Source organism: Montipora capricornis, chromosome 2 (assembly GCF_036669925.1).
Source record: "Montipora capricornis isolate CH-2021 chromosome 2, ASM3666992v2, whole genome shotgun sequence".
NCBI lineage: Eukaryota > Metazoa > Cnidaria > Anthozoa > Scleractinia > Acroporidae > Montipora > Montipora capricornis.
The window spans coordinates 973,306-995,805 of record NC_090884.1 but is presented as its reverse complement, the minus strand read 5'-3'; the positions used below and the strand labels follow the sequence as shown (position 1 = coordinate 995,805).

The 22,500-nt window shown below is 41.6% G+C and overlaps 1 protein-coding gene across 2 annotated transcripts in view; it reads left to right on the top strand.

Moving 5' to 3' along the window:
* Window positions 1-22,500, top strand: part of LOC138038351 (scavenger receptor cysteine-rich type 1 protein M160-like) — a 36,690-nt gene that overhangs the window by 8,145 nt on the left and 6,045 nt on the right. For both annotated transcript variants that reach the window (XM_068884164.1, XM_068884162.1), the window contains exons 4-14: window positions 129-384; window positions 1,707-3,511; window positions 5,101-5,269; window positions 7,041-7,766; window positions 10,946-11,299; window positions 12,667-12,921; window positions 14,977-15,182; window positions 16,865-16,985; window positions 18,400-18,702; window positions 19,516-19,785; window positions 21,393-21,686. In XM_068884164.1, the coding sequence (XP_068740265.1) occupies window positions 129-384; window positions 1,707-3,511; window positions 5,101-5,269; window positions 7,041-7,766; window positions 10,946-11,299; window positions 12,667-12,921; window positions 14,977-15,182; window positions 16,865-16,985; window positions 18,400-18,702; window positions 19,516-19,785; window positions 21,393-21,686 (4,759 nt within the window). The remainder of the gene's footprint in view (window positions 1-128; window positions 385-1,706; window positions 3,512-5,100; window positions 5,270-7,040; window positions 7,767-10,945; window positions 11,300-12,666; window positions 12,922-14,976; window positions 15,183-16,864; window positions 16,986-18,399; window positions 18,703-19,515; window positions 19,786-21,392; window positions 21,687-22,500) is intronic.

Here is a 22,500-nt window from a genome sequence, read left to right as displayed (position 1 = left end):
TCATACGTTACCGTGAGAACGAGGTCCTCTGTCTACGGTTTTTGCGGACAAACGTGGTGCTAAATTTGCCTTATCTCTGTAATATTGAATGTGAATTTAGAAAGTGAAATTGTTGTTAATGTTTGCAGGTCAATTGCACTGGTAATGAGACACGATTGGAAAATTGTGCTCATCCGGCTTGGGGGCAACATTCGTGCGGCCATTTTGAGGACGCAGGCGTACGATGCGCTGGTCCAGATACATCAAGGGAGTGCGTCGATAAATGCGGAGATGGTTACTTTGAAGTCAAGGGAGAAAACAAGTGTGGTGTCTGCATGGCCTCGTGTTTAACTTGCAGCTCAGCAGAAAACTGTAGCTCCTGTGATAAACCAAGTTTCTTAAAAGGTCATATATTTGGACTCTAAATAGTGACCATGACGACGACGACACGGACGTTGACAATTATGACCACGAGCATTAAATGAAATCGGAACGAGATAAAACCAAATTCCTTGTAAAATGACATCGGGTTATATCTGGTTGCGTTTGGATTTCACCTTGTATAAACAAAACTCGTTTACAAACTTCTTATCAACCGAATTCGTGGACCGTTTTGCAATTTCGGACCACCTTCTTTTCACTTCAATTTTTTTTGCACTCGAGCCGTAAATCAGACTGAAGAAAAAAAGACAGGTTTCCGTAGGGTTCAGTACGGCCCGAGAAAACGACATTTATTAGATACATCTCTGGACCTCAAGCATCAAACGTAAACTTTTAATTAGGGGGATGTACTCAGTAGAGTACGAATAAAGGGGTCAAAGTATAAAGAACGCGTGGTGAAGGAAGAGATAAAGGTACACCTTATTTAACGTCGGAAGTTCCTTTACCCCCTAGAGAGTATTCTCCCAATAAGCCGACGGTGCTTTCATTTTATCCTCCTCTTTCCATCACTGCTTCGTTTAAGGGTATTTAAAGCTTCCTGAAGCTTTTCAGAATGGAAAGAAGTCGAAGCAAGGATGTGAGGTCCCTAGGGATCGAACTCGGGATCTCTCGCACTGAAAGCCGCGCACTAATCAACTGTGCAAACCTTACTCCTCCGTGCGGCGTCTGTGGGAAAATATAACACGAAAATTTGGTTTTAACAAACGAGTTTCTAAAGGTCGAATTAATATTATCACCGTGAAAAGATTGAATGCAGCGTGTGACGTTTTTATCGTTAGCTCTTCGTTAATTCGCTCCGATTGGGAGCTTAGTCATTGATATAAACCGGTAGAGAATATGGATATGAAGAGCTCAAGGGTTTTTAATAAAAGTGGGAGGCTGGTTTGAGTAGAGTTACGGACTGTATTAACAAGGGACCTAATGGCCCCTTTCTCGAAGGGGTGTATAGGACATGCTATTTTTGAGAGAACGCTCTCAAACGCTACATTTCATAAGGGAAATTAATGATCGCGTTTAGAAGATTTCATGTCATTGCCAAAATGAGACAGTTTTAATCTTAGGTTTGAAAGAAGCTGTCTTTAATTTTTCAATGTAGGGGAAAAATAAGCCCACTTCCCAGATTGACGAAGCCGACGCTTTTCTTTGGCTGTCTGCAGTTATTGAAATCACTTCCGTCAGAGCTGTGCAATTTGAACTGCAGAAAGATCTCTTTCGTATATATGACTGTGAATAAAAAAAGTATCATTATTTTCTTTGGCTGATTTTGATGTTGTTTTACTTTTCAGGCACCGCTTGTAAAACCTATTGTGGAGACGGTTTTTACGGCGACCCCTCCGACCGGAAATGCAAGCCTTGCAAGCCCGAATGTCGCACATGCGCAGACGGCACCTCACCTAGAGTTTGTACAAGCTGTCATGATGACCGATACCTATTGCGAGCAGAATGCGTAACCAGTTGTGCGCCTTTGTTTGTAGCTCAAAAGCGTCGTTTGCGTCTGGCTGGACGAAGGCCGACAGACCTTGAAGGCCGCCTTGAGGTTTATCGTGATGGAACGTGGATTACTGTCTGTGATCAAACTTTTGATTTTCATGAGGCGTCAGTTGTTTGTCGGGAACTCGGCTTGGGGTATGCTATTAAAGCTGTGAAAAAGGCGGGCTATGGCCGTGGTTTCGGACGGGTATGGACGGACGTTTTAAACTGCAACGGCCGAGAAAATTCTATCTTTGACTGCCCTTTAGAAAAACGAGGCTTCACCTCGCTTTGTTACCATGGTAACGACGTAGGAGTGCAGTGCGCAGGTCCAATAACGAAGCATCTGAGCAACCGGTGCATGAAAACGTGCAGTCCAGGTTGGTTTAAAAATGATGTAACGGACATATGCGTCCCTTGCGCCGTGCAGTGCTTGGAATGCTTGGGAAAAAACACTCGTTGTACAAAATGTGCGACGCCCAAATTTCTGAGAGAAAACAAGTGCGTGGATAAATGTATGCCGGACGAATATGGACACATCCCGAAGCGCGAGTGCAGAAAATGCGACACAAGTATATGCGTTTCATGTGGTGACGGTTCTGATAGACAAAATTGCACATCATGCAAAGAGCCCAAAGCGCTCAAAAATGGAAAATGCGAGGTCAGCTGTGGTGAAAGTCTGTTCAAAAAGGAAGGTCGATGTGTCAATGACTGTGGCGTATCAATGTACAAGAACGTAGCCAACTATTCGTGCCTGCCATGCCCCAGTGATTGTATTACTTGTGAATACAACAAGGAAACAAAGCAACCCGTCTGCACGGTTTGTCGTCCGAGCAAAATTTTTAATGGGATAACGCAAACGTGCGTGGAGAAATGCTCTCCGGGGCAAGTTGCTGTTCCTTCTTTAAATTTCTCCAAATCAGCTAATTCCATGATTCGACTCGTAAATGGCAGCGATTATTTGGAGGGGTTGCTTCAAGTTTATCACAACGGAATCTGGGGTACGGTTTGCGATGATGGTTGGGACTCTTCCGAAACAGGCGTCGTTTGTAGACAGTTACGTTTAGGAAGTGGAGCCTTTGGTGTTTCTTTAACTCACATTCCAAAAGGAACTGGCAAACTTTGGCTTGATGATGTATTCTGCGTTGGCATCGAGGATTCACTTCTGAAATGTCGGCATCGTCCTTGGGGTCAATCAAACTGCCAGCATAACGAAGACGTAGTTCTTCGTTGTGCGGGGCCAGGCGTGCGCACGTGTCAAACAAGTTGCCCCGTCGGCTTTTTTCCGAAGGAAGACGTGTGTTTGCAATGCAGCGCTCCTTGCAGAACGTGCAATGGCACCGCTGACAGTTGTGTAGAGTGTTCATCGGGTTTCTTAAAGAAGAATACCTCTTGCGTCAAGGATTGTGGCACTGGGTACTTTTTGGATTCTGTTTGTAAACAGTGCGACCCAGGATGTGCCGACTGCGTTGGAAATGCGACTAACTGCACGTCATGTTGGAAACCATTTTACCGGGAGGGAAGCAAATGCGTTAAAAATTGTACATCTGGCTTTAAACCGTCATCCTTGCCTCTCGTCCGTCTTGTTGGGGGAGGGAATTCACTTGAGGGTAGAGTTGAGGTGAGCAATGCGTTGTCAAACTTGCTCAGTTGTTTGTCTTTTCGACGAAACCATTAAATCTCATTTTCAAAACAAAACCTAAAAGGGAAATTTTCGTAGTTGTTTCGTTGGAAACATGAGCTACTATTGATGGCACCTTTCAAAACAAGGAAAACACTAGGAGGCAGAGCATGCGTATCTTTTAGACAAGTTTTTGCCTGTTTCGAAAACAATTACCTGTTCGTACTTGTTCTGACGTTATGTTGTTCTTAGATATATTTAAATGTATGTATTATTGCAATCAATAGGTATTTTAGAGCGGTTTTCAATTGAGTGTCGTAAAACCAAAACCAAAGTAATTACTTTGGCCAATCAAAAGGACGGAGACAATCCAGTAAACCAATCAAAACTCGAACTAATTACACGTAGCGACACAAAGCCCGGGAAAATGTGCACGCGCGAGCCACGATTGGTTTTGGTTTCTCTTCTGATTGGTTGAAAAAGTGGCGCGAGAAATTTGAACCAATCACTGAGTGGAGTAATGCAAAACCAAAGCAATTCGCCAATTACTTTCAACACAATTGAAAACCGCTCTATTAACATAACAATTTGTAATTAGAGCGAGTTTCAATCGAGTGTCGTAAAACCAAAACCAAAACCAAAGTAATTACTTTGGCCAATCAGAAAGGAGGGAGACAATTAATTACGCATAGACGACATAAAGCGCGATTGGTTTTGGTTTTACTTTTGATTGGTTGAAAAAAATGGCGCGAGAACTAAACCAATCACAAAAAGAAGTAATGCAAAACCAAAGCAATTCGCTAATTGCTTTCGACACTCAATTTTAAACCGCTATAACAGGCGCATCTGATTATATTCACGTACTCTTTTGCGCCGTATATAAGTATTAAGTTATTGTAATTATTATCAATATTATTGTCGTTGTTATTATTATTATTATTATTATTATTATTATTATTATTATTATTATCATTATTATTATTACGCCGCTCAATTTGCGTCAGTGTTCATTTAGCAGGCCAGACCAGGCAAAGTTTGGCCTAGAGCAAAGAAAACCAGTTCTTTCTCCAATTCGGTAGAGCAGTTTTTCATTTATTGTGGCACGATTTCTATTCTTTTGTTGTGTATGACTAACTAACCTCTAAAATATTTATTTCTCGTCCGCATATGAAAGGAAAAAAATATTTTCCAGCAAACATTCTCATTCGAATTGTGACTTGTATTAAAAAAAACCATTTGGGTGACTTCTTCCATGCAGACAATTTATAAAGATGGAAAATTCGAAAGATGTTATGGCAGGAAAAAATCAATAAGTTGAAGGGAAGAGCACTTAAAAATCACATGTCATATTAACAGTCAAGTGTTTCAGGGAAAGGAAAACCATCCGAGAACTTGCGCGCATGCATTGTCCAGAGTTTAGCGCCTTGTGTTTGCTATGCGCTCTGATTGGCTTGTTTCATTGTCGGTTTTAGGGCTAAAGTAGTTATTTTTAATAATGCAATACTTTTTAATGGCGCTGGAGGAAGGGGAACGCTTCATAAACTTGTTTATCACACCTTGACCTGCCCGACCTGCTTCGTCTTTGATAGGTACTACATGATGGTAAATACGGCACGGTTTGCGATGACTCCTGGGATATAGCGGATGCCAACGTTGTCTGTAGAACGTTGAACAAAGGAAATGCAATTGAAGCGACGATTCGAGCCCGATTTGGGGCCGGAACGGGTAACATTTGGATGGATGAGGTCAAATGCGTAGGTGGGTGATGTGCCATTAGGCGCTTGTCAGACCGTCTTTTAGGGAACCATTACGCTTTACTAAGTGAACAATCGTCGTTGGTCTTCTTTTCAGACGTTTTTTTCCCGTATTTTTTTTCTTTTCATTAGAATTCCTGTTAAGCAAGGAATTGGTGAGCTGAGCCGCCTATTTTATTCTGTAGTTAGGCGAATTACTGGTCATTCAGCCAGTTAATGAGTTCGTCAGTCAGACGGTCGATGTATCAGTCGGTCAGCCAAATGGTTAAAGTACAAGGAAGGGTTACGTCTTTGCAACGTTGGCCGTGTAGCAGTTATATTTCAACTATTAGAGGGCAATGTGAAGTGCTAGTTTTCTAGCCATATAAACCATGTGAGCCCTATTAATGGAAATGGGCCCACACAAGGACATAGAAAAACTCTGACTAGGGTGGGAATTGAATTCCCACGGCCTCCTCCCGTCTGACCAAGTAGCTCAGTCGGTAGAGCAGTGGTGATCTAACCCGAAGGTAGTGGGTTCAAATTGCCACCCTGGTCAGAGTTTTTCTCTGTCCTTTTATGAGCCGATTTCCGTTAGTAGGGCTAATGCTTACATGGTTTATATGGGTAGAAAACTAGAAAAAGGTGAGAGCTTCACAGTGGCTGAAAATTGTTAGTACACTGTATACGGATCCTGTGTTTCGGTAGGATTCTAAGAGAAAAAAAATTAAGTGGTAACTTGAACACACGCGGCAGCACAAATCGATGTCACTTTTGATTTTGCGATTTACTTGTGCAGCCAAAAGAACAATATAAGTTGCCATCACCCAAAAAAAAATTGGGAGATTTTTGCTATGTCCAATTTTCGACAAGAAATATGCGAATTCAACACAAAGATCACAATCATGCAACCCTTAAGATTGTTCCTGCGAAGCAAATGATAGGTCCGCAATACGTACATGTGAATAATTTAGAATCACTGATCAAACATTTGTTTTGAATTTAACCAGGCTTAGCTAGTACTTAACAGGAAAACCAAGGCAGTTGCCTCAATTATTTTGTTTTCTTTTGGCATCATAAAGACCTGGGGGGGGGGGGGGGGAAGGGGGGGTTTATAGGCGATGGCCTGCTTCAAAATCTTCAAGGTGATCTGGAAGTGAATGCATACATTACTTAGCTCAGTCCTCATTCTACCTGAAAACACTTTTAAGACCCGCTTCGCGAACCGTAAAGCATCATTTAACAACCCTACTTCCAAACGGTGTAATTTATGTCTGTGGGAGAAATATTTTACAGCCTGTAAGCCCCATCTAGCCACTCTTAACAAGCGCAACGAGCTTGTATCTTCGTGTAGACACGCTAGTAAATTCCAAGTCCTCTTTTGTTACACAATAGAGTGCATAGAAACAGCGTTGTATCCGAAGTAACCGCATTTTAAAATTTCAGTTAGAATCAGTGTACTGTTGTAATCTTACATTAGGCTATTTTATCTGAAGAGTGCTACACCATCGTGTAGTACGAACCTATATAGAAGTAAAATGCCTAGTCAAATCGTTAGTTGATAAAACATTGTACTTCTGGTATGCTCGCTCTATTACTTTTATTGAACACTCTGACAGCAGTTCTGCATCAGCTGAAATCAAGTAATAAGCATGTATATCAAGAAAGAACGAGAAAGACAGTAAATCTCTAGAAAGTCATTGATTCACCGTCGCCAGTCAGCTGCTGTCATTTTCTGTCCATTTGATAATCAGTCGGTGAGAACTCACTTTGATAAAACACTTCACTTTCCACAGGAAACGAGACATCTTTGATCGCATGTCCACACATGGGATGGGGGCGAGAAAATTGTGACCACTCTGAGGACGCCGGTGTGATCTGCCAGGGCCCAGATCACTCACGTGATTGTTTGGCCGAATGTGGCATTGGGTATTTCTTAAACAAGACGGATAAAACCTGCGGACGGTGCAGTCATAACTGCGAGAAATGTGAAGGAACACCTGAGAACTGCTCTCATTGCGAAAGTGGTAAATTCCTCAACAAAACAGGGAATATGAGTAACTGCGTCGTTTATTGCAGGAAAGGTTTTTTCGGCCATCCGACCACAAAAGTCTGTCAAAAGTGCTCGTCGTCCTGTGCAGACTGTTACAACACTTCGAACAATTGCACAGAGTGTCCCCCTAAAATGTACCTTTTGAATTTTTCCTGTGTGGCCAATTGTAGTAAAAGAGCAAACAAAATCGTCAGTGGTGTTCCGGGTCTACGGCTGGCCGGGGACGTGGGCACGAATTCCTCGTTTCGGGGTCGAGTGGAGTTGTTTCATAAGGGAGAATGGGGCACAGTGTGTGATGATAACTTCGACATATCGGAAGGCACGGTCATTTGTCGTCAGCTGAAGATGGGGAAAGCACTTGCAGTCTACTCTTCGGCTAAGTTTGGCCAGGGAACGGGAAGAATTTGGATGGACGATACACAGTGCACTGGGATGGAGAGAAGACTACAGGACTGTAAGATGAATGTTGGTAGGTGACCTGTGCCTGTGCTTGCTAATGCAACATTTTTCGTGCAACTTGTCGCGCAACAATGTTGCGTTGCAAGTTGAGATGGTTTGTTGCGTGTATTACCACCTTGGGCAACAAATTTTCATGTTGCAAAAAGTAAAAGCGACGTCTTCTTTCTGCAACATAAAAATTTGTTGCGGAGAAGGTGGTAATACGCGCAACAAACCATCTCAACTTGCAACGCAACATTGTTACGCGACAAGTTGCAAGAGAAATGTTGCCCGTATTACTGGGTTTTTACTTCTTGGCCAAACAGTGCCACAAGCAAGTTCAATACTTGCGATGACTGGCGAATTCGTTTGTCCACGACCTGCGTGCACTTTTGATTGATCGAACTTTAATTTTGATTTACGCACTTGATCTCAATTCATTTGTCGTCGTAGAAGCTTCTCACGGGGTCTTGCAGATCTCTGGTTCAAGTGAACAATATCGTTAAGTAATGGCAAAATGCAAAGGGAAGTAGTGAAATAAGATTCAAAATGAATTGGTCAGAACGGATCTTGCATGCGATAACTCCGCATCTTAAGGCAAGCGCCCAAACCATTGGTCCGCATTCCTCGATATTCCCAAACCTGTGATTTCGTTTGGTTACGACTTTGTATGGCCATCCCCAATTTTTTTTCGTTGACCGTCGAATTCGTTTCCTGATATTGGGTCGGTCGGTCGGAGAAAAAAAAAACCTAAAATAAAATTATAAGCATTCTCGGAATCGGAGGCCTGGTACCCCAGCATCATAGCTGTGGAGCCAGGAAAACAACAAGACATGAACCCAAAATCAATATGGCGGAAAAGTTGGCGGATGTTGTGGCAAAATTAAGACAGCGTGGGAAAAAGGATCAACCACCGAAACTCCTATGCGACGTAAAACTGGCTTTAAAACGTCGTTACTGTTTTTTTTTTTTTTTTTTGGAAAATGCCAAAATTTGGGTCGGTCGGACGACGCTAAAGTTCGAAAAAAGAGGGGATGCCTAAGCAAGAAAGAGCTTTAGTTTTTGGCGTGCTTGACAGGTTGTGCCACAGGCCCAGTGTGAGGGAAAGCCAACAAAATATAAGGATTTATATCATCGGCGAATCCCGATAAAAGACCTGAGAAGATAGTTTTAAGAAAAAATTCTCAGTTAAAAAGCCTAACCTTATTGCCATTGTGGGTCGCTTCCCTCCCGTGTAGTTTTTTTCCCAGACTCGACGCAAATTGAGCCATTATCAGTTCCTCGGTTGTCAACGATTAAAGTAAATACCAAGGTTGAACACTGAATTCTCAGGATCCCACCAAATTGAGTCAAATATTTCTGGTTAAAATGTTCCCACGGCCACAAATCCACCGTAGAATTCAAGGGCAAAGGTTTCTCTTTCATTTCTATCCGGTAACCGCACAATCGAACCCCTGCCAGCGACGTCACGTGGCTGTTAGTGTACCAAATGAATCGATAAAACAATGAAAAAGAATGAAAAGGCTTAGTAACCAGTCTTTGTTTGGTAACGTCGTCAGGGACGGCAAACAAAGACAAACGAAGACTCGTTACCAAGCCACAAACAAAAGACTCGTTACCAAACCGAACTCAACGGTCTTTTATCGGGATTCCCATACAAATCCTCATATCTTGGTTGGCTTTCTCTCACACTGAGCTTTGGGGCGCCTGTGGTTGTGCACAACCACGGCACGCTGAATAGAAAGTGATTGAACCAATAGGAATATAGTTAATTTTAAACTCACACTGGGACCTCACCAATATATGCACCACATCATCTTGATCACCATTTAGTGGTTGGCGAATTGGTCGCCTCCTTGAGAGGAAACACGCAGCTTTGTCCAGAAATGCACGTCGAATGTAATGAAGGTCACTAATAGACCATTTTCGAATTCTCACGGCTGGACTGGATCTTGCGTGGAGTGGAGGCTAATGCGGACAAATTAATTTTTGTGTAAAAAGATTTGCCCCCATTAGCCTCCATTTCGTGCTAGATCCAGTCCAGCCGTGATAATACGAAAATGGTCTCTTAGACCACTTGCTCTTCTCTCAAATTCGCTTCTGGGAATTCTGCTCCTCAAGTACCAGGTGATCTGGTGACGTAATTCGGGGGACTGAGGAGAAAAATTTTAATGCCGTATCCCACAACCGCGCGCGGCCTTATTTTCGATTTGAACTTGGCAGAGGCGAGGTTAGATCTTGTCGGGCTTACTTGAATGTTCATTCAGTAACAGGAAATGTGGTAGACACGTAATGATCTTTTGAGTTTTGGCGATGGCAATACTACAAGGAGTTTAGAAACAACAACTAAGGCCGCGCGCGGTTGTGGGATACGGCCTTAAAATTTTTCTTCCCAGTCCTCCAAATTACGTCACCAGATCACCTGGTAAAGATTAAAGCCTACTTTTACCTTAAACTGAAAATAACGCTAACCTCAACCCTTCCCTTGTTGATGGAAATACCGTAGGTAGCAAATGCCTACACTTAAGGGAACTCCTCGTGTTGGATTTGACGTGAAATTCGGGACCAAACCCGGAAGGGGAAGGGGCTTGTCCTGCCAGAATCTTGATACAATAATGGGCCCGCTCTAGAATGCTGGAAGTGAAGGGCAAAAACCTTTATTTTTGTTATTAATTAGCCAGTAGACAAAACAAGTCATTCTTTTATTACAGGAGCCCATGATTAGGAACGAGCAACTCTTATTTATTCCTGGCACGGCGTTTTCACGGACCGATTTATTTTTAGATTGAATTTCCCGCGAATGAGACTCCCACAGGAGCCTGATGACCAATCACAGGAAACTAGCTTGACGTCTAGCGTCACCCAACCGGAACTACCTTTGTTGTTTTGCAGCAAAGGTAGTCCAAAAATAGATTGGTCTGTAAAAATGCTGTGACATAGGCTTAGTATGGAAGTTGCTCGCTCCTACTCATGGACTCCTGTCCATTGCCAGAAAAAATATTAGCGGGCGACGTTGCATCACGCACCGTCAGCCTAGATGCGAACCTTTGAAACAGCTCAGAGTGCAGATCAGAACTCTGAAAGTATTTTAAATGGGTCTGTGAAAATGCCGTGACAGGAATGATTATAAGTCTGTTGTTGGCTCCTAGTCGTGTTCTCATGTTTTGACTTTATTCTACTGACTTAAACATCCACGGTTCACTTTTACAGGAGGGTTTGGTGCCAACAACTGCGGCCATTCAGAGGATGCTGGCGTGAAATGCGAGGGACCTGATCGATCCCAGAGGTGCGTGGAAACTTGTGGTGAGGGTTTCTACGAAGACGGTGGCAATTGCAAACGTTGCAGCGAAAAATGTCAGTCGTGCCTCAGCAAAGCAAATGAGTGCTCCAGATGTGTAGCGCCATATTTTTTGCAATTTACAGACTGCGTGACAAAGTGTCCCATTGGATGGTATGGCAACACCAAAAGCCGCACGTGCAAACGGTGTAACAAACAGTGTCAGACCTGCTACTATGGCGAAAAGGGTAATCTGTGCAAGTCTTGTCCTGAAGGATCTTACTTGAGTAAGTAGTCCGCGAGAGGCAAAGTTTAGAGGGAGGCGTGACTCATGGGTGGGGCGCCGAATTCGTATTTGGATGCTGTTGGCTCAAATCGCGCTCTGACTGACAGCGCACCTGTTTGTCGTCGTTTGTCCGAAATCAAATTTACAACACTTTGTAGTCATCATCTCAAAGCATGATTAGCACTAACAATGGTTAAGTAGCATCAGCATCTCTCGATTTTTTCGGGTATTTCACACTGCTTATTTTTAACCGAACTGTGATAATCCGGCCCTGCCCAAATAGCCAATTGTGAGACTACGATCTATCTATCTTTCAACAGGTTTTCGAATGCTCATTTCTCGAAACTAAGAGCTCTATGGTTCCCAAAATATGCCCAAAACGTTTCGGAGCTTTCGAGAAACGGGCCCTTGGTAGCATCGTAATTCGCTATTTTCGAAAATCCCTTGATACATTGATGATTATTGTTATTATTATTATTGTTAAGGCAATCGCCTAGCAGACTGGTACAAAATTCTAAGCAATCCCGATAGCACGGTAATTAAATAATAATCAATAGTTTCAATCCGCTCCGAGAAAAGACGAACGGGAAAGAGGATAAAGGTTGAGGGAAAAGATTAAAAAGAAAATCAACTTGTACTACTAAATATGCACTTTGATATGTTATAGCTAGATTAAAAATTAAGCATATATGTTTCACAGTAGGTTGCCAATCTGGCTACATGTATGCGTGTTATGAAATTTGATATGTTATTTCATCGTGATATGTGTGGACCTGTCTCATTTTTTGAACACTTCTTCGATTTTGGAGCGCTCAGTGTTTAGCACTTCGAGCACTCTTTATTATTGCGCAAAATTTGAGCAATGTGTCCCATTTTGGGCAACATTTAAACTATTTCTTCGTATCATTTTGGGCAAGTTTAGAGGAACATTTTGTTTTCAAGAACAGTTTTCAACCAAACCCGAATCCTTCTCATCGTGGAGTCATTGTTGCGTATCATGTAAAGCAATTTGAAACAATTTCAGTCTTCATGATATACATTACTAAAGTATTTTTTGTTCGAAAAACATTGGTACCGGTGTCTTACTTCTGTAATGTTTTAAAAACAACGGAGGCCAAATCTTTTTCTTAGTTGTATTTGCTCGATTTCCCCAATATGTTACTAGTTATTGGTAAAGACTGATTTCCCTTGAAAAAGCATCCCCGCTGGATGGGCGGCGTTTTTGTACGTTACCCTCTAGTAAACGATTTTAAGGTAATCGCCTCAGGGAAGTCTTCTCATTGGGAAGAGTGGAAGTTAATGAAGTCCAGTCTATGAGTGACTTGCACCAAACCCTTTGTCCTTGTTAATCAAATTTGTCTCATTCAGAGGGATTGAAATGCGTACCTGATTGTGGTGGCATGAGCCCAGTGTCCACGCTGTTCCCGCCCAAGCCAAAGAAACCGTTGGTTCGGTTGAAGGGCGGTAAAAGCAAACAGGAAGGCCGAGTGGAAGTATTCTACGACGGACAGTGGGGTACAGTATGTGATGATAACTGGACTTTGAAGGAAGCTGCCATTGTCTGTTCAGAGCTTGGTTTTGGAAAACCAATAGAAGCACCGAAACACTCTTATTTTGGAAAAGGTACATTTCTCTTTGATCGATTTCAAATTTGCTTCGTTTTACTAAAGTGTTTTCACGTGACGTGTCGGCGGCCATCTCGGTGTACCGAACTAATCAGAAGGAGTTAGAACGCTTTTTTATCAATTAGTCTTACGGAGATTTCTTGTCGATCCTTCAAAAAAGATGTACGCTACTTACAAAAGTATTACACAAGCAGCCAGAGTAATTTAGCGAGAAATTAGTGCGTTTACCCTAAAAAGTCGTTATACCCGAAGTTCGACTTTTATCTCTTTCAGTGCGCTGGCTCGATATTGTCACGCCACATTAGTTTAAGGTGATTCCCTGGTTTTGCATTGCGCAACCCTACTGCGCATAATTTATTGCGTCATTGGGCGCGCGCACATTGATAAAATGGCGGATGTTCATTGACGTCCAGCTAAATCTGTCAAGGAATGGCTATTTTCTCCTGAACGAGGACGGTGACACCCCCTTTTTAATGGTTTTATGTACTCGTAATAGGTACACAGAAAACATTTTAAGGAGAAAAAAAGTTGGATAGTAGGAGTTGTAGTATTTATACAAAATGACGTGAAACTGCATTTGGAGCCAGACACTGAGTGTGATGTAGCGGTCCAATTTTCTTACATTTTTTTTTTGCAAGATCGATCAATTTAAATCACTTTACTGAAAGATTTTAGCCCGGACAAACAAGTAGGCTCAAGTTTTCAGTAATATTCAGTTGCTTTTGCTATATAAGAACAATTTCTCCGGTTCATCACGTCTCAAACGCTTCTCGCGTAATTCGGTGAAAAAGACTAAGAATAAAGGGAATGCGGCGCGAAAACAGTCATTGTGACTCCATCTTTTTGTTGCATTTTTTCATTGTTCTGTGCATGAATATCAATTGTGCCAACTTTGACAAAAATCTGGATAGTACGTCGTTTTCAAGGGAATTACTTTAATTTAAGGTGGTTGAACACAGTTTTTGATACCTATGTTTCATTTACCTTTTTCGCTAAAACTCTTGATCCTTTGGTTGCCAAAAATGGTATCAAGCAAATTAACAGCACGAACTTCGGTTTTGTGATAGTTAAGCTGACGTATATGCCGTTGCCATGGCAACACGAATAAATCTAAACGGGCCTTAAAAAACAGTTTTGTTTGTTTGCAGAAAATCTGTTAGTTTCTTTATAATTTGCATGCAATAAGCTTGTAACGATGCTCACAAGTTATTTCTATTTTAATAATAATTTGACAGAGAGATCTTTAATTATCCCTTTTTGAAGGTTCACTGGAATATCTCAAATTTCCTTTGTTAAAGTTAAATTTTTTTCAGTACTCCAGTTACTTATTTCCGAAGGTATTTTCGTGCCAAATTTCGTTGAATTGTAACGAGTGGTTCTCGAGAAATAGGCGTATTTCCGAGAAAGCTATTCCGCATTCAATCGCAATTTTTTAACTTACTACGCATGCGCTACATTTAACTGGGTTCTTTCGTTGGTTCTTTCGATAACAAAAGGCTGATTTAGCAACAGAACGGGAACGTCAGTGGCGACGTCGCGCGCAGCAAAACTACCAATGAGAATTTAGAATAGAGAAGAAAAGAGTGGAGTCTATTCTATTCTGAATTCTCATTGGTGTTTTTTCTGCGCGCGCCGTCGCCACTGACTTTCCCGTTCTGTTGCTAAATCAGCCGAAAGAAAAATCTGCGAATTGCGGAGTTCTTTCCGTCGTTACCTTTTCTAACATAAATTTCTCACTAAAACCATCAAAACCCTTTGTTCATTTACGAGGAAAAATAGTACAGATAGCGCAAGCATTGAGCAAATAAAATGATTGCTGTATTGAAGCCATGTTTATTTTTTTGCAATCCTTGTGCGGGCGCTGCATAGCGTTAGAGCGCGCGCGAAAACTGTGTTCGGCCACCTTAAACAAAAGCTTTCAAACTCGTCGTCTCAAGCAAAAACGTTCCATGAAGCGAACCCCTAAACTTCGCTTCGTTTGATGAAGTTCTGGACGTCGAAACGGCGGTGTTGCTAAAGTTTGTTTTAATTATTTTCTTCTTTGACGTTATAGGAGAAGGCATTGTCTGGATGGACAATGTAAACTGCTTTGGGTACGAAACCTCTCTCACCCAGTGTCGCCAAGTTGGATGGGGACAGGGAAACTGTGACCCTTATCACGGGGAAGATGCAGGTGTCAAGTGCGGTAATACTACGATTGAAGAAATTAGCAATAATTACTGCCGGAATGTCAACGAGGATTCCTGCTCAAATTCAGAGGTAAATACCCGCGCTTGGCACAAAGTGCCCTTTTGCCCCATGATTAACACTAACTGGCATTCTCTTACGCTTTGAACCTGGTGAAACTGAAACTACTGAAGTGAAAACCCCTTTATTATATACTTAAGAGAATGTGGCGTTTCTGATTGGTCAATGACGAATGTGTAGTGCGATAGCTGCTATGGAAACAAAGCGATGGAGTAATTTTGTTGAGTTTATAATAAGCAAAAAATCGTATGAACGTGTTCGTGAATTTCACTCGTAATGTTTTGAAAGTGCAATTTTGAGAACTTTCAAAACATCACTCGTGCTGGTAAATCACGAAATACACTAGCGTTCATAAGTTTTCTATTCTTATGAGTAAAAGCTGACTGTGTTATCTTATACACTTGGAACCATTTTAAGTGTCCTGCGTGTTTACTGGTTGCATGTCTTCAGAACAAAAAAAAATAATGAATGGGTTAGTTTTAGAGCAACTGCAGCAGCGTCGCTGGGAGAGTGAAATACAAAACTTTGATGTCATTAAACGAGTTGATAGAGCGCTTTTCAATTGAGTGTAATGACCCCGATCGATCACAGCGGGTGCAAGTAGCGCAATCAACCAATCCAAATTCGTAGCAATTCCATGTGACTTGCTCAAAGCGCGGGAAACATCGCGCGTGCAAGTCGCGATTGGTTTTGGTTTTCCCTCCGCATTGGTTGATAAACTGGCTAGAGATTTTTAAGCCAACCACTGAGCGTAGCAGTCGCAATCGCAATCGCAATCGCGTACTTTTCCTTCACAGTCATTTGATAGCCGCTCTAAACGAGTTGATATTGGTCCAGTGGTTTCGGTAAGTTCTGACAGTCGACTGACGTAAAGCATCAGCTACTCGTCTCAGAGACTTTGGCTTCTTTTTTTCTCGGAATTGAAGTAATTAAAGACAGCCTCTTTCAAACCTAAGATTAAAGTTTATTTTGACAATGACAGCAATCGGATACTCTACTCAAACCAGACGCCAAATTCAAATTTTATTGAAACCCCGTTAGATCGAATTACCACCAATCAAACGGTTGAATTGCTGACGTTTCTTTTCGTCAGGGCGAAATGAGGGAAGAGGAAATATACTGGGCTAGTTTCGGGATCGTTTTGGAGTAGTTTTGCATTTCTAAACATGAGGCTTTTTACTGTAGAACCACACAGAATAATAATTATGACAGTAATTTGTTGAGAGGGGAAAACTGGAGTTCATAAGCTCGGAAAATGCGCCGCAACAATTTTAAAAGCAATCTTCAAGGGACGAAATCCGATTCGAAACAATCGCAAATTACCTTCTTAAAGGCATTAATAATCATATGCCAAAAGCAAAAGAAATCACTACCTTGGAGTAAGTCTGGATATGTGGTCTTAATCAGCATGAAATTTCGCCAACTTTGATCCCAAATATCTCTTAAAATACTGATTCCTTTGAGAAGCAACATCAAACAATCGAAAGAGTGTTTCATCAGATATCCAAACACCTGAATTCAGGTAAAAAAAACTCCGCCTTCGGTCTGGTTTTTCAACTCGCTTCTCGTTCTTTGGATATCCGATTAAAAACTCCTTCTCTTGTTTGATATATTACTTCCACACTCCATTTCTTGTAATTGTCGTGACAATAATTTTCTTTTTTTTTTTTATTGTCCTTTTCTTTCTTTTTCAGGTGTGCGATACTGTACATAAGGTCACATGTGTGGATCTGTTGTTCTTTCCGGAAAGTAAAATCGGCTCTGTGTGTTTGCAGTGTCCACCCGGAACTGCAGGAGATGGAAAAGAATGTCGAGGTACGAGACAGAAAGAACGATATGCTTAAAAATTGTAGAAAGCAAATTACATTACTCTGGGATCGCAACTATTTAACAATTAGACCCTTCGCCCGCAAGGGCTACGGGTCAATAGCCCACGAGGCGAAGCCGAATGGGCTATTGACCCATGGCCCTTGAGGGCGAAGGGTCTAATTGTTTTAGTATCACCCAACTATTCGGACAGAAAAGGCAATAACGAAGTTAGCAAATGCAAATTAAAGAGATATTTATTTGGGAATAAAACGAAAGAAAGTGTCATGCTTTTCGCTACTCGAGGACTATTACTAATAGTCCTCTAGTAGCGTAGCCAATCAAAATGCAGCATTTGCATTAGTCCACTAGTTGGGTGATACTAATTATGTTTAGTGGTTTAATGTGATTTCTCTTTGTTATTGTTATATTGGGTTTTTTTCGGTTTGTTTGTGTACAAGTATCATTTAGTTTTCTTGTTACTTGAGCGCGTAGACGTGCTATAAGGTGTGGTGCCTTAAACACATGCAGATGATCTGTCACTCAACTGTGTTGGCATGCAGAGCTCTGTTGTAATTTGTGCAATAAAAAAGCCCCTAATAGCGATATCTCCGTAATATGTTACGAGATTGCAGAAATTGCAGAAATTGCGCTCATAACTGCGAAGATCATAGCTTCACTTGATTTCATATCCGCAGTTCACATATGATTCATTTCATATACCATTTCAACATTGATTCATTCCTCACGGGACCGTTAGAACCCACAAATGACCAGCTCCCAACGTCAGTGGCTTCATAGCTCAATTGGTTAGAGCGTCGCACCGGAATCGCGAGGTCACGGGTTCAAACCCCGTTGAAGTCCTGAATTTTTCAGGCTTCTTTACGCAATTGCAGAAATTGCGCTCATAACTGCGAAGATCATAGCTTCACTAGATGTTATCTTTCTTTCTTTCTTTTATTTTATTCCCTCCGTCGTCCCTTTTTTTCGCACTAGAAATATCTTTTAGAGGTTCTGTCTCTTTGTTGCAGTTTGTTGATCGCCATCTTGGATAATCAGTCTTGCTTGACTGAATTCGAAAGCGACCCCTTTTATAGTGTGTCTGCGTGCTTAATACTCATTTACTTTGATGTAATCTTAGCTTTGTAGTTGTCTTCTCCATTGTTTCCACAAATTTGACATTTGTCAGTTATTAGCTAGGCACGGTATTAGTATTGATGTCTTTTGCCCTTTTACCTCCTCGCTTTTATTTGCAACTCTGTATGCTACGTATGTTCATAAAGAAGAGAATTTCAAAACAAAGAAATTGTCTGGTGGCCGAGGTTTCTCCCGTGGAAAAAGAAAACAGTAGCGCTGAAGAGGGGCAGCGAGTGGTAGAATTGAACTATGCATCATTAATTTTGTTGTTTGTTTATTGTTTTAGCTGTAGCTTCCAAACCCCCAGAATTTGATCAGATGCCCCCCGCAAGGAAAATAGTCAAAGCACAAGAGATCATTGGCTTGCGATGTAGATCCAAGCCTCCTTTGATCATTCCAACCGTGTTCGACTGGAGGAAAGACGGCAAAGCCTTGCCTGCTGAGGATGTCAAGTCTGGTCGTATTAGAACTGATTCGGGAGGGCTACTGATCAAATCTGCGCAGCGAGGGGATAGCGGGATTTACACTTGCATTCTTGTTAATAGCGAGGGAAACGTTACTAGCAATGGTTCCCAAGTCATAGTCACAGGTGTAGTTTTAAAAATGGGGCACTGAAATGAATTTAAAGGCATAGATAAATTAGACAAACTAGCCCGAAAGCATCAACAGATTGGTACAACTTCAAAATTTGAGCGTTTGATTTCAAACAGAAAGGAAAGGAAAGTAAATTTATTTAAGTGTCTGATCTTCTAGCGCTGGAGCACTAATTGGGGACACCGTTAATTAAAATTAACAAATCAACGCAAATCAAATCAAATGTTGGTTTTTGAGGAGGGGAAAACCGGAGTATCCGGAGAAAACCTCTCGAGGCAGAGTAGAGAACCAACGAACTCAGCCCACATAGCCTGCATTTTTTTTTAAAGAAGCTTACGTCAAATTTTTGACTGAAAATCAGCAATTTAGTTCCGCTAGAGCATCACTAGCAGATGTGCGTGAAAGGAGAAATACGATAATACGGAAAGCTTTATTGCTTAGCAATTCAGTGCGAACCAGCGATCAATGTGGAGCAATCTCGTCCCCAGGGTTTCTCTTCTTCCCTTCCTTGGAGCAGAGAGACCCTGGGAACGAGGTTGAATGTCAAGTTGTTCGGTCACGCCAGATTATGCCTCCATAATCAATGGTGGTACTGAAACAAAGCTATTGAAAAGTTGGCCCAATCGCGTTAAGAGGCAAGATTGCTTTTATCCGTCACAGAGGACCTTGAATAGATTGCTATTGATCGTACGACGAATATATTCAATGTGATCATTTCCGTGGCAAGTTTTCATTAATTACTATTTCCTCACCAGTCGCAATGATCTGTCATTGATGTTAATCTCTTTGTCCTCCAATTTCCCTGCAGAGGCGCCACGAATCCTGGGTGTGTCGTCAGCGGATGTCAACTTAAATGCTAATGCAAACTTGAGCTGTACCGCATCCAGTTTTCCCTCGTCTAATATTACTTGGATGTTCAAAGGCAAAAAATTGCAACCTTCTTTGAAACACGAGTTCTTGGACAGTGTGGCGACGCTAACGGTCAAGAAGGTAGTCTTCGACGATGCTGGCCAATACGAGTGTACCCACGTCAATGAGCAGGGAGAGGCCAGGGCCAACGCCTCTCTTACGGTTGGATGTAAGTGGAGAAAGGAAGCAACATTCGGCGTTACATATTACCTATAGTGTGGTTTTCAATTGAATGTCGAAAGTAATTAGCGAATTCCTTTGGTTTTGCATTACTTCACTCAGTGATTGGTTCAATGTTCTCGCGCCACTTTTAAACCAATCGTGGCTCGCGTGTGCACATTTTCCCGCGCTTGTGTCGGCTACCTGTAATTACTTCGAGTTTTGATTGGTTTACTGGAATGTCTTCGTCCTTTTTGATTGGCCAAGGTAATTACTTTGGTTTTGGGTTTACGACACTCGATTGAAACTCGCTCTATTGCATAAAGTATATTGCACGAAGCGTTTGCACTTTGCAAGATGAAAATGGCATATTGCAAATTGGCTCCTGCATTTACGACATGGTATATAACTTGTTGGGAATTGCTCATTGAATTTTGCAAGATTGCATTGTTTAATCTTCTTATCGCACTTACGTATGCAAACCATCGTATTGAAATTATCGTTGCACGTCAAGCTTGCGCAAACTATGTCACAAGAAAAGGAAATTTGCAGTGAGAGCGTGATAAATCAATTTTTGCCGGGATTAGCTTTACTGTTGAATCAACTGGAATTTTTTCAGTCATACTATACATGGAAAATTTTCTCCATTCTCATTAGCAAAGAGAAATGCAGTTTCCAGATAACACAGTGCAAAAAACAGGTAACAAACCAAGCATTCTGATTGGTCAATGGAGAAAAATTCTCAGATGGCCAATCAAATGCTAGCCCCGGATGGCGCAATTTAATTTTTTCAAAGACTACAAATATCACTCGCCCTACTGGCTCGTGCATTTTTTCGTCTTCGAAAAAAATCACTCGTGCTTATATATTCATTCCAAATTGCACTCAAAATCTTGTAATTACCTATATTAATTTTGATGCAACTATGAAAGTACACGTAACATTACGGCATTGACCGACCTCAAAAATTGCTGCTGTAGCGTCGTTCGCCATATTAGGATGAAGAGCGTTAGGATAGGCCCTAGGGTCAGTTTTAGCTGGACGTATTTCGGGTATCCCCAGCTCCAACTCGTCGGCAGCGTTTTCAATCAGTCAACTGGTTTTCCGTTCGCCAGTTTGGATTCTTAACTGCTTGTGTGTTTCCTCTGTTTCTTTTTGGTCCTTTTTCACTCAGGCAAATTTATTTACAAATTTGTTGAATAGACCGATTCGGCTAACTCAATGTCGTATTTAAACGTTTAGTTCCAGTTATTTCCATATCATTGAAATATGAATGCTACGTTATCATGCAAATGCAATACACAAAGAATCTTAATCCCGGGAGATTTGAATTGGGTACAATACTGAGTCAGCCGATTAGGTCTGTCATACTTGTGCTGTATAATGATGAGTCTCATGGTGCTTTGTATATTCCTCGCAAGGTATCTCCCTAAGCCAAGAAAAACCAAACACTTCGCATGTTACCGTGACTTTTTGTTAGGATGAATATAGGGTCACTTTGTTACGCCTACCCCGAGAAACGTGAATTCTTCATGTAGCTGTATTGAGCAACCTTCAAAAATGTAGGAGACTGTTTAATGACATTTGTTTTCTGCGTGTTATTTAACATCTTTTCAGTGACAGTGAATTATGTGGTCTTCCCCCTGACCACAGTCGCTGACAAGAGTGACGACGTGACTTTGAAATGCAACGTGACTGGTGTTCCTAAGCCTCGCCTTTTTTGGAAGAAAGAGGGAGAACTGTTAACAAAAACAAATAAATACACAGTGACAACTGACAACTCCTCTGAAACCTTCATCTCCAGTCAACTGATAATCCGAAAAGTTTCAAGAGACGACGTCGCCCGTTACTGGTGCATTTCGTGGAACCGCGGAAGCGTTATGGCTGCGCCGGGAAGAGTCTTAATAACTGGTGAGTTACAGAGGAAGTCAGGATCCTCAGATACACCCATATAAGACTATCAGCAAAGCATTCGTACTCTCTGCCAAAAACTAGAACTAACTATGGAATATTTAATATAAGGTACCAAGGTGCAAAAATATGGGTGCAATGAATCTCATAAAAAAATGTCGATTTCTCAATTTAAACAAAAAATTACAGCCAATTTTATTCATAATTACTAATTTTTCTTGACTAAATAAGCTTCCTCTACGTCTTCTGCTTCCTTTGCTTTTTTTTTCTTTTGTACTCGCTTTTTAATTATTAAAAGTGGTAACAGTCCAAATTCAAACTATTGCCTGGCCCCCTGGTTTCGCTAGCCTCTAGGTTATTTCTGGGGACCAGCTCCATTCCTAAAAGGATGGGAAAGGGATAGGGAAAGAGGAGAAAAAAAACCAGAGGAAAAAAAACCAGAGATGTATATATATATATATATATATATATATAGTGAAGTTTGAAAGGACCAAGGACGGACAACCCCTGGATGACATTTTTCATTGGGAGAAAAACTTTTTTTATGCCCTGAGCGGGATTTGAACCCACGTCCCCCTGATTACCGGTTGGGTGTGATCACCACTACACTATCAGAGCAACCATGCTGGCTACATGGCCAATCTGGATAGCGAATGGGAATTACAGTACGTGGTCATCCCGGGCCCATGTTTTTCCCCAAGTAGTTGACGCTGGATCAACCAGAACGATGATTCACCGGCGGACGAGAGAGAAGAGGACAATTTGTATACAAATTACGAGGGTCTCTCGAGCCAACAGCGCATCCCTGCCCCCC